General features: G+C 48.8%; 1 protein-coding gene across 2 annotated transcripts in view; it reads left to right on the top strand.

The window, feature by feature from the left end:
• The window catches only part of LUZP1 (leucine zipper protein 1), a 32,628-nt gene extending 19,979 nt beyond the window's left edge, over nt 1-12,649 (top strand). For both annotated transcript variants that reach the window (XM_059488520.1, XM_059488519.1), the window contains exons 2-4: nt 751-4,017; nt 7,008-7,169; nt 8,254-12,649. In XM_059488520.1, coding sequence (XP_059344503.1) covers nt 859-4,017; nt 7,008-7,169; nt 8,254-8,289 — 3,357 coding nt within the window. In that variant the 5' untranslated portion in view covers nt 751-858 and the 3' untranslated portion in view covers nt 8,290-12,649. The remainder of the gene's footprint in view (nt 1-750; nt 4,018-7,007; nt 7,170-8,253) is intronic.
• Nucleotides 12,650-13,145: the final 496 nt, after the last annotated feature.

Below are 13,145 nucleotides of genomic sequence, written 5' to 3'. Positions count from 1 at the left end.
TCCCAGTCCCCTCCATCTGCCAGCTGGCATGGGGGGCCTGCCCCATCCTCAGTTATGGCTGGGGTTTGCCTTATTCTGTTTATGGCTCCTGAACCTTCATCACTAAGGTGTCTTCAGGAGAGAGGTGCAGGGCTGGAAAGAGAGGTGTCTGCTGCAGGTACAGGGACCTGAATCCTGCATGAGTGTGACCCTCTACATGAGTGTGACCCTCTACACACGAGTGTGACCCTCTACACATGAGTGTGACCCTCTACACGAGTGTGACCCTCTACACGAGTGTGACCCTCTACACGAGTGTGACCCTCTGCAGCCTGGGATCTCACAGTGAGCAGCTCCCCAGGCTGGGGAGCCCGGGCTGAGGCTCCACTGGAGGTGCACAAACCTCCTCTGAGGGCAGAGCAGCATTGAGGACCCTTCCTGCCCTTAGCCATGGGGAACAGGCTGGTTTTGGTCACAAAGTAACAAAACCCAACTTCAAACCCCAACAAACCCCAACTTCACACATTTTAACCAACTCAAAGCAGTAATCTAATATCAAACACCGCAGAGTTTTACTAGGATTCTCTATTTAAATGACTCATAGTCACAAAGTAAATGGACTGTGGCTCTTCTCTGCAATTTCATTTTCCTTAATTTAGTACTCAGAAATGTGTTTAATTAAAAAGTTATTTATATAAACATTGACAGCCTAACTTAAACTTAAATATATTCTGAGCTTTTATATTGATTTGGAGCATTTTTTTCTTTCAGGGTGAGATTGCCTCCACTCAAAGGAACAACAACATACTGGAGATACACAAGGTGTATACCATTCACCCAGACTAAGAAAAGCTTTGTTCTGAAAGGAATAAAAGAATCATGGCAGAATGTACAGGTTACAAGGAAACCTCAAATCGACACCTCCGTTTCAAATTGCAGAGCCTCAGTCGCCGCCTTGATGAGCTGGAGGAAGCAACAAAAAATCTGCAGAAAGCAGAGGATGAACTGCTGGACCTCCAGGACAAAGTTATCCAGGCAGAAGGCAGCAACTCCAGCATGCTGGCTGACATTGAAGCCCTGAGGAAAAGAGTGCTGAAGATTGAAGGCAAGGATGAAGAAATCAGGAAGGCTGAAGAGCTTTGCAGATTAATGAAAGAAAAGCTTGAAGAGGAGGAGAGCCTCACTCGAGATCTGAAGTCAGAAATTGAACTCCTTCAGAAGAGAATGGCAGAGCTGGAGAAGCTGGAGGAAGCTTTCAGCAGGAGCAAGAATGACTGTACACAGCTGTGTCTTAGCCTCAATGAAGAAAAGAACTTGACCAAAAAGATATCTACAGAATTAGAAATACTTAGAGTGAAAGTGAAAGAACTGGAATCATCTGAAGACAGGCTGGATAAAACTGAGCAGACCTTAACAGCTGAGCTAGAAAAGCTGAAATCTTTAGCCCTGAGCTTTATCACAGAAAGAAAACATTTTAATGAAAGAGAAAAACAAAATGAAAAAATAATCCAGGAGCTAACACAGAAATTAGAACAAAACAATAAACTAAATAGGGCAGATCAAACTAGAAATGCATCCAACTTGCTAGAAAGGTCATCCAACAATCTCCTGGACAGAAATGATATGAGAATTGAAGATGACTTGACTTCTGCACTGCCTTCTAAGGAGACCAGGAGGAAGGGAAGTGTGGATTACCTGAAACACGTAGAAAATGAAACCAGGAATAAATCAGAAAACCAAAAGAATAAAAACCAGGAAGACAACAAAGTGAAAGATCTCACCCAAGAAATTGAGAAACTTAAAATTCAAATCAAACATTTTGAATCTTTAGAAGAAGAACTTAAAAAAGTGAGAGCCAAAAATAATGATCTGCAAGACAGTTACTTGAGTGAGCAGAATAAGAACAAACTCTTAACAGGTCAGCTAGAAGAAATAAAAATGCAAATAAAGAAACAGAAAGAGCTGGAGAATGGAGAAGTTGAAAATGAAGATACAAGCTTTTCTAGCAGAGGAAAGCATGACAGACCTAAATACAGAGGTGTCCTGGCTGATTTGGCAGCTGCTAAGCACAAGCCAAGGGAGCTCTCACCACAGCAGCGCCGGGAAAGAGCGCGGAACAGAGACTTTGCTCTCAGCAATGACAGCTACAGCCACACTGCTAAAAGAGTGCCCAGTCCAAGCTTGATGAACAGAAAAGCAGGGAAAGCTTCTGCTGCATCTGCCCTTTTAGACACTGCTGTCACAGATACAAGGAGACTGGAAGAGAAATCTTTAGTTTCCACTCTTTCTTCTGGTCAGAAGGAAAGCTGCGTCGTGCAGAACGAGGGGAAGAGATCCAAAGAGCAGCCATCTGTCCTCAGCCGGTATCCTCCTGCTGCACAGGAGCAGAAGGCTTGGAAAGCACCTTCCAAAGCTGTTGGTGACACAGGCCTGAGATGCAAGGTGGAAAAGCCATCTCAGGTGTTCCGTGGGAGCTGCCAGAATGGCGCTGACGCACGGGATGAAAAGCCAAGCAAAGGAGAATCGGTGGGTTCTTTGTCTGACAAGCTGAAGACAAGTCAGGCTGAGGTCAGTGAGGGCTCGGGGGACCCACAGCTCACCAGGGGTACCCACAGCTCTTCCAATGGCACAGCCTCAGCTTACAGGTACCACGTGTCCTCCAGCGGGTCAGCCTCAGACTCTGCTGCCTCCAAAGTGGAAGCAGTGAGCACTTTTGCCTCATCACACAGACAGCCCTCAGAGGGGAGGGCCAAAAGGGCAGTGATCTCCCAGGAAAGAGAAGCTGCAGACACGTCACCTGAAAGTGGGAAGCTTTCAACACTGACAAAGCGCTCCCATCACTCCAGGAGTCAGGAGGACATTCTGCAGCTTCTCACAGGTCTTGATAAAGAAGGCACTGAGCAGTCTTCAAGTTCAGCAGCAGATCATGTAAATATGGGTCTAAAAAGTGACTCCAAAACCATCCAGAGTAACCAGGAAAAAGTTAATTCAGATGAAGAATCAGGGAGAGGCAAAAAACCAACCATTCTGTCAGATTTTGAAACAAGAAAAAAAGTCAGTTCCAGGCAGTTCTCCAATTCTAGGGGAGTTTTTAGAGCATCGCTTTTTGAAAATGACAAAAAAACTGTGAATGATGAAGACTCTACCAAGAGCATAAAACCATTAGATGCCAGCACTGGAGAATTGAAATCCAGAAGATCCTTCAGCCCTAGAGAAGCTCTGAGATCAAAAGCCATCATTAAACCTGCAATTGTTGAGAAGGATATGAAGGCAATCATGGGAGGGACTGTTTCAGAGGCAGAGTCAGAAAAACAGAAGTCTACTTTTAAAATGGTAACAAATAAAATGACAAGCAGCATCACAATCTTTCCTTCTGAGCCAACAGCTTCAAGGACCACTGCAGATACAGCAGCAAAGCATGTTACCACCAGCAACATCAGAGTGGCTTCAAATGAGCCTTCACCACCAATAACAAACAATGTCCCTTCACCCTTTGAGGTGTCAATAAATAGAAGTGCTCTGAAGTCATCTGAGGCAGACAGAAGTGGGGAGGCAGTGCTGAGGAGTAAAGCTGAAACAGTGGTCTCGAGAAGCAGCATTATGCTAAAGACCTCTGAACTGACAGAGAGGAACAGTGGAGAGAATCAGCTCTCTTCCAGAGAGCCTTTGGAGACAATCAGCTGGAAGAGCCACGGCTCATCAGATGCAGGTTCATCCGAAACAAAGCACGTCACTGTCAGAAGTTCCTGGAGAACAAGGCAAGGCCTGCATTCCCTGGAGGACTCTCAAACCAAAGTGGAGAAAAGTGCAACTTTCAGTGCCACAAACTTGTGTAGATCCTCAGTGGACCTTTTAGAAGGGGAAGGGAGTAGCTCAAAACCAGACTTCATGGAGCAGCCTTCCTCAAGGACAGGTGCCACAGCTAATTCTTGGAGTGCCCCTGAGCTGGGGTCCCGAAGGACCAAAAGCAACTTGAGTGCCCCTGAGCTGGTGCCACGCAGGAGCTGTGACCCTGCTTGGCAGCGCTCCCCGCCACCTGTGAGTATCCTGTCTTAGCACTCCTGCACTTGGTGAGGTTCTCCAGGTTGCCTGTTCCCTGTAGGCTGCATGGTTTGAAATTTTACAGCTTATTTCCTATCTTCAGCACTCTTGCACTTGATGAGGTTTTCCAAGTTGCCTGTTCTTGTAGGCTGCATGATTTCAAATTTTATTATTTCCTAAGTGCTGCCTCTCCCAGCTCCTGCTGTCTTCCTTCAGCGAATTCTCAATTCACAGCGCCCACAACTTTCTCATGTGTGAATTACCAGATTTAGCATTCTTGAAATGAGATCCATCTGCTTGGGGCTTGTAATGCCATATGAATAACCACATAGTAGCATCAGAGAAACGTAGTCACAGCTTAAGTAGGACGTGGCATGCTTTTCAGAGTGACTTTATGGAGCATTTTAAATCTGGAGTAGTAATGAAAAAATGATGGAAATGAGCAGATTGGAGTGGGGTTGTGCCTGAGGCAGAGTTGTAGCTGTAGAGATGGATAGAGCTCTTGTTGGTAAGAGCTCCATGGTTTCCTCATGTGAAACCAGACTCTGGTCTGGAAATTCTTCCTGGGCATCCCCATAACAGGTGGGGGGTGGTTGGTAACACAAAGCTGCTCCCTCCTTGCTCTGTGTCAATATTGCACCTGACAAGGAGCAAGAGCCACAAGGACAGCTGTGCTTTCCCTGTTCCTTTGACTGGGGTCCCTTGAAGCAGTGACACATGCAGACACCTGCTCTGGTGGGATGTGCTTGCCACTGGAGCTGAGGCCCTGGCAGATTTGAACTCACTGGCAGCACTCACTGGTGCCCTTCTGGCCATTAAACCCACACTGGTTCTGCTGCAGCTCCTGCCTTGCTATCCATTCAGCCCTTTTCTGAGCAGCTCCTGCTGTTGGCAGTCTGCAGGAGGAAACAAGCTGGGTAATCTGACAGGGCTGGTGGCAGAGGGGATGGGTTTGAATGACTGTGGCATTGACAAAATGAACTGGTAGAGGTAGGCAAAGAGTTTTACATTTTCAAATCTCCTGCAAGGAGTTTTACATTTTCAAATCTCTTCCACTTCTCTGGCTATGAGAAGCACAGAAGAATTTGCACTTGGCTTTGCAGAAAGTTTGTTAGCTGGTGTTAGAAAGTACAGGGTGGCCTTCCAGCTACATTTGGAAACTGAGAATACATTGTCTCCCTGGCCAGGATGGGTCATACTCAGTCTGTTCTGTTTGTTCATGAATTCAAGCAGAGCTGATATAATTGAGTTGTTCTTCTGCAGAGCAGCAATTTGTGTGCTTGGGAAATGAGAGATCCATTCCTTGGGTGTCCTTTATCCCAAGAGTTTCAATTCACTGAGTTCATTTACAACTGAGTTCCTGTGTGGTTCCTTGCAGACCCCCAAGCAGTGGCACTCAGGGATTTCTTTTCAGTTTTCCTCCTGGCAGCCCACCCAGGGCTGAGTGCAGCTCTGCAGGTGCTCTCCTTGCTGTCAGATAAATTTGCCAGCTGTGCAGTTTAACTTCCCTGCAGCTGAGGTGTACCTGACAGAGCAACCTGATCTCTGCCTGGTCAAGCCAGGTGTATCCAGGATTAGCTGGATTCCAGCCTTTCTGTGTCAGGAGAGCAACCACGGTTGGTTCACACAGAACTGAGCTCAGGATCTCTCTCTGTGTCAGACTTTGCAATAAAATCACCCTTAGCACCACATAGTCACAAATCTCTTGGTCATAGATTGTGTACTGTTAGTTTGTAAATTATGAGTATGAAGTTAACCTGAAAGACTGCAGATACTCAATTGTACTAGATATAGCAAATTTTATGCAACTTAAAATGTTGCACGTGCCCTTGGTACAAAGCCCTTTGAGGGGTATCTTCAGGCTTGTAAAATGCCTCTTATCTCAGCAGCTTGGATTTGTGTTTCAGTTAAAGATGTTGCTTTTTCTCTGGCAGAAGGGAGCACTGAGCTGTCCTATGGAGGTATCACTGTCACCTCTTCCCAGCTCCACTATCCACACTCTGACATTGCCTTGAGAATCTTATGTGGCAAACATGAGATCTGTGCTGGTTTTGCCAAAATCTTCCTCTCTTCCATTGCAACCTTCCCTTTGTGTACTGCTGATTCAGACAAATGTCTCCATGCAGCTCCAGGAGTAACTGACTCTTTGGAACGCTGCTTTGGGAGCCCCAGGGAGAGGAGCTGATGATGGTGAGTGGGTGTTGCAGCCTGGGGAGCAGCTCCCTCTGCTGCTGGCAGCCAGCCTTCCCCAGCTCCCTGAACTCCTGAGGCAATGCAAGACCTGGAGCAGTCCCTGAGTTGGGGTTCATGTTTCACAGAGTGCAGTCTGTACTCCCCTGGTGTGATGTTTGATGAAAATTAGTGCAGAGGTGCTGGAGGCAGGGAGCAGATGAGCAGCAGCAATGTCAGATGAATGCATGGTTTCTCATGCCTCTGCCATTGATCACTGGAGCTGGGCTGTCTGCTGCATAAATTGGCAAAATTCTAAAGTAGCCTTGTCTTCAAGGGAGGCCATCATCACTTCTCTGATGGTAGAAGTCTCCCAGGCAGTGTCCAGGGATGTTTTTCACCTTTCTCTCCCCTCCTTTGGGGACCAATGAGGGCATCTGTAGTGGGTTGACCCTGGCTGGATGCCAGGCTCTCAGCAAAGCCCCTCTCTATCACTGCCCTCCATAACTGGACAGGAGAGAGAAAATAGAATGAGCCTTTTCTTGGATCTCAGTAATTCTGTCAAAGGGATCTGTCCTGTTTTGTCACCATGCACCCATAACTTGGGTTAAAATTACTGGATGGTTCTTGAGAAAAGATCTGTATGAAATAGCACATAAATGAGGCCATGGCAGAGCTGGCCTGGTGGTTTAAGTCCCTCCTTGCTAAAAGGACTCAGACCCACACCTTACACTGCAAACCTGGCACTGGGACCCCAGTGCTGTTCCAGATCCTTCACAGACCCTGGATCCCAACCCTTTTTATTTTCCTTTGCACAGGATGAGAGCAAGGATTTTGTGTCCAGTTCCAGAAGGAAGCAGTATGGCTCTTCTGAGTACCTCCTCCAGGCTGACACTCTGGGCAAAAGGACAGCCAAGGTGGAGCTGCAGGACCCTGAATCCAGCTCCCCTGCACCACCAGGGCTCCAGGGAGAGGAGCAGGTATGTGAGGGAAGGTAGTTACAGGGCAAGAAACCAATATCTGAACTGACCTCCAAAAAGTCTCCACTCTTGTAGGAGAAACCAAGTCTGAAGTTAGCACTTGCCAGGGGTGGAGTGGCTGCTGTATTTTATCTTATGAACTTGTTTCAGCAAGCTTTATGGCTAAGAATATTCTCAGATAACTAAGTGGCACTGCATCTAGTCATCCTTTGGTACATGAATCAATCAGGGATGGAAAAAAAAATTGGAGAGACAAAAGCAGAGTCCCTGCTTCAGCTGGCAGCTTTACTACTGGAGTGTTTGCTGCTGTGCCACCTAAAGGACTGTGCTCCTGTGGGATTTGGGATGGTTGCCAAGGGCATTGGCAATCTTGGGTGCAGAGCAGGGATGCCCAGGGCAGCAGTGGGCAGTGTGTGAGCTGTGGGTTTGTGTGTGAGCTGTGGGTTTGTGTGTGAGCTGTGGGTTTGTGTGTGAGCTGTGGGTTTGTGTGTGAGCTGTGGGTTTGTGTGTGAGCTGTGGGTTTGTGTGTGAGCTGTGGGTTTCTCTATGAGCTCTGGGTTTCTCTGTGAGCTCTGGGTTTCTCTGTAGCTCTGGGTTTGTGTGTGAGCTCTGGGTTTCTCTATGAGCTCTGGGTTTCTCTGTAGCTCTGGGTTTCTCTGTAGCTCTGGGTTTCTCTGTAGCTCTGGGTTTGTGAGCTCTGGGTTTCTCTGTAGCTCTGGGTTTCTCTGTAGCTCTGGGTTTCTCTGTAGCTCTGGGTTTCTCTATGAGCTCTGGGTTTCTCTGTAGCTCTGGGTTTGTGAGCTCTGGGTTTCTCTGGAGCTCTGGGTTTCTCTGTAGCTCTGGGTTTCTCTATGAGCTCTGGGTTTCTCTGTAGCTCTGGGTTTGTGAGCTCTGGGTTTCTCTGGAGCTCTGGGTTTCTCTCTAGCTCTGGGTTTCTCTCTAGCTCTGGGTTTCTCTGTAGCTCTGGGTTTGTGAGCTCTGGGTTTCTCTGGAGCTCTGGGTTTCTCTGTAGCTCTGGGTTTCTCTGGAGCTCTGGGTTTCTCTGTAGCTCTGGGTTTGTGAGCTCTGGGTTTCTGTGTTCCAGGGCCCTGCCCGCGCTGGCCGGACATCACGGAGATGAGGGAGATGAGCTGTGCTCCCCTCTCAGTGCCCATGGTGAAGCAAGAGGCAGGACAGTACCAAGCTCAGAGGCATCACCACCTGTTTGTGACCTCTCCAGAGGCTTCAAGCAGCCTGGAACCAGTTTTGTAATGAGAATTGAAAGGTACAAGAGCTTTACCAGTGAATTCTTTTTCTTCATTGCTGAAGAGGCAGCTGCAGAGACTTTGCTCAGGGGACTCCCACTTCTCATCTCTGTACCTGCAATCCTTATCTTCCCTGTAGGATGATAGCTCTGTCTCCATATGGAAAGTCTGACTACCTAGCCTCTCTGAACAATGGTACTCCTTGCACAAGAGAGAACTTTTTGTTCACTTGCATTCACACAAGGTCCCAGCAGTGTCCCTGTGATTGCATCCACCAGCCCATGAAGCTGTCCACCACAACTGAAGGCTTTCAGTTCATATGGAGTTTGCATTTTCCTTGCTGGCTGGGGCAGTGGTCACCTCAGCACCTGTGTTTCCAGACCCTTGGGCAAGAGGAGACTGTTCCCCGCTGGTTACTTTACAAACTGAGAGGGAAGGAGAGCAGAAAATGTTTAGAAGGAGTTGGTTCCCTATCACTGTCAGTCTCTGCAACAAGCTTTGCATGATCTACTCATCACCAGTGAGATCTGCACCAAGAAATCATCCAGTGAGCCAGAGCAACACAGCAGTGACACCTCCTCCTCCTGGGCCCAGGTGCCATTTATCTGGAGCTTTGTGTTACACTCTGCAGGCAACAGCTCTGTGCTGGTGCAAGGCACTTGAGCCCTGTGAGAAAAAGAAACAAGTGCTTTTCCTCACAGACAAGCACAATGTCCTTGTTCCTTCCCTCAGCAGGGTGGAGACAGCTGGATTGGACCCTGTGGTAGCTTTGGTCTGTGCCTCAACCCCTGTCTGCCATGCCAGGTGTGCTCACACACAGAGCTGTGTCCCCAGCAGTGCAGCTGCTGTCACTGTGGGGCAGACACGTCCCCATAGCTCCAGGAGCTGCTCAGGTCTCCAGCAGCTTTTCCTGAGCAGGGCTCTGACAGTCCTTCCTTTCCTTTCCATCCCATCTGCTGGGCTGGCCCCCACACAAACATCCCCAGTGCTGCCTGTCCTGTCCCTCTCTGCAGCAGGACAAGGAGAATTCTCCAGACACAAAAGGTCCTTGATCTGTCTCAGAGGTGCTGTGGGCAGAGCTGCACCCCAATAGCTTCCCTGAGCTGCACCCCACACTTGTGCCCATGTCCCCCCTCTGCAGGAGCAGGGACCAGACTGCCTGCACTGCACCTCCCGTGCTGCAGCTCCTCCCTGGCCTGGGAAATGCACACCTCAATTCTGAGAAGAAAATTAATCAAAAAAAAAAAAAAAAAAAAAAAAAAAAAAAAAAAAAAAGAAAAAACCCAATAGAGCTGGTTGCAAAATATATATGAAAACATTTCTATAAAAGGGATGTGTTTTAGTGACATGATTATTTTTTTTATAAAGATTGTTTGGAGGAAGGGAAAAATTATTTTTGAAAAAAGAAAGTTTCTTTTTGGAATTTTAAAGATGTTTTCCCAAGTGTATATTTTTAATCCCTCATTTTATTCTTTTACATATCATGACATATGTGTCAACTTGCATAACAAGACAAAAAGATGCTTTTAAATTAGTACTGAGAGGCAGCTCTAATAATCTTTAAATTATATTAAAATAAATCGCATCAACTGCTCTCTCTTACCATTGACATGGTAGTGCTAGTAGAATGAAATAACGAGGAAAAAAATTTAAACTGAAACTAAAAATGAAAGAAAGTGAAATTCTGAAGCTAAATTCAGACTTCTTACTGCCTCTCCCTGCCCTGTTTATCAGGAAGGATTGGAAATCCTTATGGATTGTGCAGTGTGAAAGCAGTGGGTGCAACAGTGCTGTGCATCCTTCCTGAGCACCCTGCTCTGCCCAGCACTCACTGGGTGCCAGGCTCACCACCCACAACCAGCTGCATTGTCTGAGCAGCAGCAGCAGCAGCAGCAGCTTCCCTCACCCCTGTGTGCCCAGCTCTGTGCCCAGCAGTGCCCAGCTCTGCTCTGCTGCTGGCCCTGCCCACCACAGGCTGCTGCTGCCTCTGACTCTGCCCCTTCTGTGCCCTCCAGACCAAACCTGCTGCCTCAGCTGCCTCCCTCTGTACCTGCCTGGGAGCAGCTGGGAGGCAGCTTGGCCCTGTCCCTGGGATTCCCTCTCTGCTGGGAGCAGCTCTCCTGCTGTCACCTGGACCAGCCACGGTGGCTGTGGGAGAACCTGCAGGGTGTGGGGCTCCCCTGCCCTCCAGAGCCCTGCAGGGTGTGGCTGTGGGGCTCCCCTGCCCTTGGGCACTGCTGGGCACTGCCCTTGTGCCCCCAGAGCCCTGCAGGGTGTGGCTGTGGGGCTCCCCTGCCCTTGGGCACTGCTGCCCAGGACCTGCAGCCTGGACAGACTGCTGGACAGCACGGACAGACTGAGGACAAGGATCACTCTGGGCAGTGATTGAAGCCTCCCCTCACAGTCCCAGCCCCATCCTGCTGCAGGACATGGCCTCACACACCACAGGGCGTCCCTGCACATCCAGCAGCTTCCTCCTCCTCCTCCTCCTCACCTTGTTGGTGTGGATGTGGCTCAGCACAAAGAGCCTCCCAAGGGAAGTGGTTTCAGCTGTGGTGAGGAAATCTCTGCATCCCTGTGAGTCAACCCAGGGGTGAAATCAGCTTCCCTGAGCCTGCCCACAGAACCGGCTTACCCATCAGCTTTTCTGCTCACCCAAGAACACAGCTCTGAAATGCAAGGGAAGAACCACCAGCAGCAATGGCTGTTGGCTTTTCTCCTTCTGCCAGCCAGGACAATGGGAGGGCTTTAGCCCCAGCTATTGCCCCAGCAACACAGCACTGCTGGCACTGTCTTCAGGTGCTCCTCACAGATGATGTCTCTCCTTTCTCCAGCTGCCTCAGTTATTTGTTCAATATTTTACAGCAGATACCTTGAACTCCTGCTCTAGACTCAGTTTCACTGCTTGTAAATACTGGACACAGATGTCACTTGGTAACTGCACACTGGTTGTTTTTACCACAGCTGAGATGAAATCTGAGAAAGAAAACCCTACCTAGTATGGAAAGGGGCCATGCCCTCTAGTCAATGAGTGCAATAGGAGCTGATTGTATTATTAATCTTATAGCAATGACTTCAGGAAACACAATGTGTTGACTCGAATTGCACACTTTTTTTGAACAGCTGTAAAATAGAGTATATGTGTAAATATTGCCATCACTGAAGAAGTATTTGTAATTTTAGCATATAAATATAACAGGCTTTCCAGCAGGCTCGATGACGCACAAGGCCACGCATCGAGCCTTGGGTAATTCCAAAGTTGTAAATGTATTTGCTGTACAGAGGAAGTGTCAGTGCTTGCTGCTCCCAAGGAACCTCAGCTGCTGCTCCCTCTGGAGAGCCAGGGCTTTCCCCACAAGGGCTGGCTCCAGTCTGAGGGCCCAGCAGCTCACTGCTTCATGGAATGCTTCCCTCACGTCTGAACACCTCTGCAGCCGGCAGAGCTGCCTGTCCAGCTCCTGGAGGCTCTGGGGACAGCCTGGCCCCCAGCAAGGGAAAAGGGCAGGAAGCACAGGGCAGAGCCACGTGCCTTGCTGCTCCAAGAGACACTCGACACAATCTCCCAGCTGCAGGTTGAAGCAATAGTCACACTGGTGTCACTCTAACCTAGCAGACCTCATCCCTGCCACCCTTGCACACGGCTGAAGCAATCAGGGCACTGCTCCAGGCCAGCCCCAGGCTGAGCTGTGCACAGAACACGAAGCCATTGTCAGCAGCTGCCCCCATGGCCAGAGCCCAGGGCCCAAAGGATCCCCCTGGGCTGCAGTGCCGGCTCCTGCTTTGGGGAAGCAGCACTCCAGGCTGCATGGAATGTATTTTTAAGAGAATAAATCTATTTTTTTGTATTTGTGAACATATATTTGGGTGGGGCAGCTTAGTTAGAAGACAAATAATGCAAGCAATCTTTTCATAATCACAGGTTCATCCGAGTTAAGCAGATTTTCCAGGGTTGCAGTATTGCCTTTTCCCCTAAAATAAACTTTGTGTCCAATAGAGCTATGAGCAGTGTTCCACCCTTAGAACTTGCCCTGTCTCAGCATGCTGAGTAGAGGAAAGCCAGCCCTTTCCTCCCCAGGCTGCCCATGCAGTGGATACAGATGGTGCTCACCTCCTTCCAGCGACACAGTGCTCTTAGTCTGCATGCCAAATGTAAACACACTCTTATCTGCATGTCTCTCCTGACTCAATCACTGTCAGTGCTACAGTATATAACCAATAAACACTCTTCTCTTTTTACACGGTGTGATGTGGTGTTTGCAGCAGTGCCCAGTGCTGCTGTCCCTGGGAGAGGCACTGAGGCAGCAGAGTCTGTCTGTCTGTCTGTGTGTGCTGCAGGGTGGTTCAGTGCTGGAGCTTTTGTGCCTTGGTTGAGGCAGATCTCAGATCTCAGATGCCCATTCCAGGATGCATCTGAGGCAGGGATGGTGCACAGACAGTTGCACACAGCTATTCTCCACTGAGGCCCCCTGAGCTGGACATGGCACTGCTGGGAATGTCTGTGCTGAGTGAGGGGTTCCAGGAGCAGGGGGTGTTTGCCATGAGCCTGGTGCCACAGAGAGCAGGTGCACACAGAGCATCCCCAGAGCTGCTGCAGGTTGAGGCAGGGGGTCACAGCCACACTGTCACTGTACCAGGAGTCAGCCCTGTGCCACAGCTTTCCAGGCAGAGATACAACCACAACCAAGGCATTATAGCAATGTCCCTACATCAGAGAGCAGCCCCAGAGCAGGGA

The sequence above is a fragment of the Ammospiza nelsoni genome, chromosome 25 (genome assembly GCF_027579445.1).
Source record: "Ammospiza nelsoni isolate bAmmNel1 chromosome 25, bAmmNel1.pri, whole genome shotgun sequence".
Taxonomy (NCBI): Eukaryota; Metazoa; Chordata; class Aves; order Passeriformes; family Passerellidae; genus Ammospiza; species Ammospiza nelsoni.
This window is presented reverse-complemented; position numbering and strand designations above follow the sequence as displayed.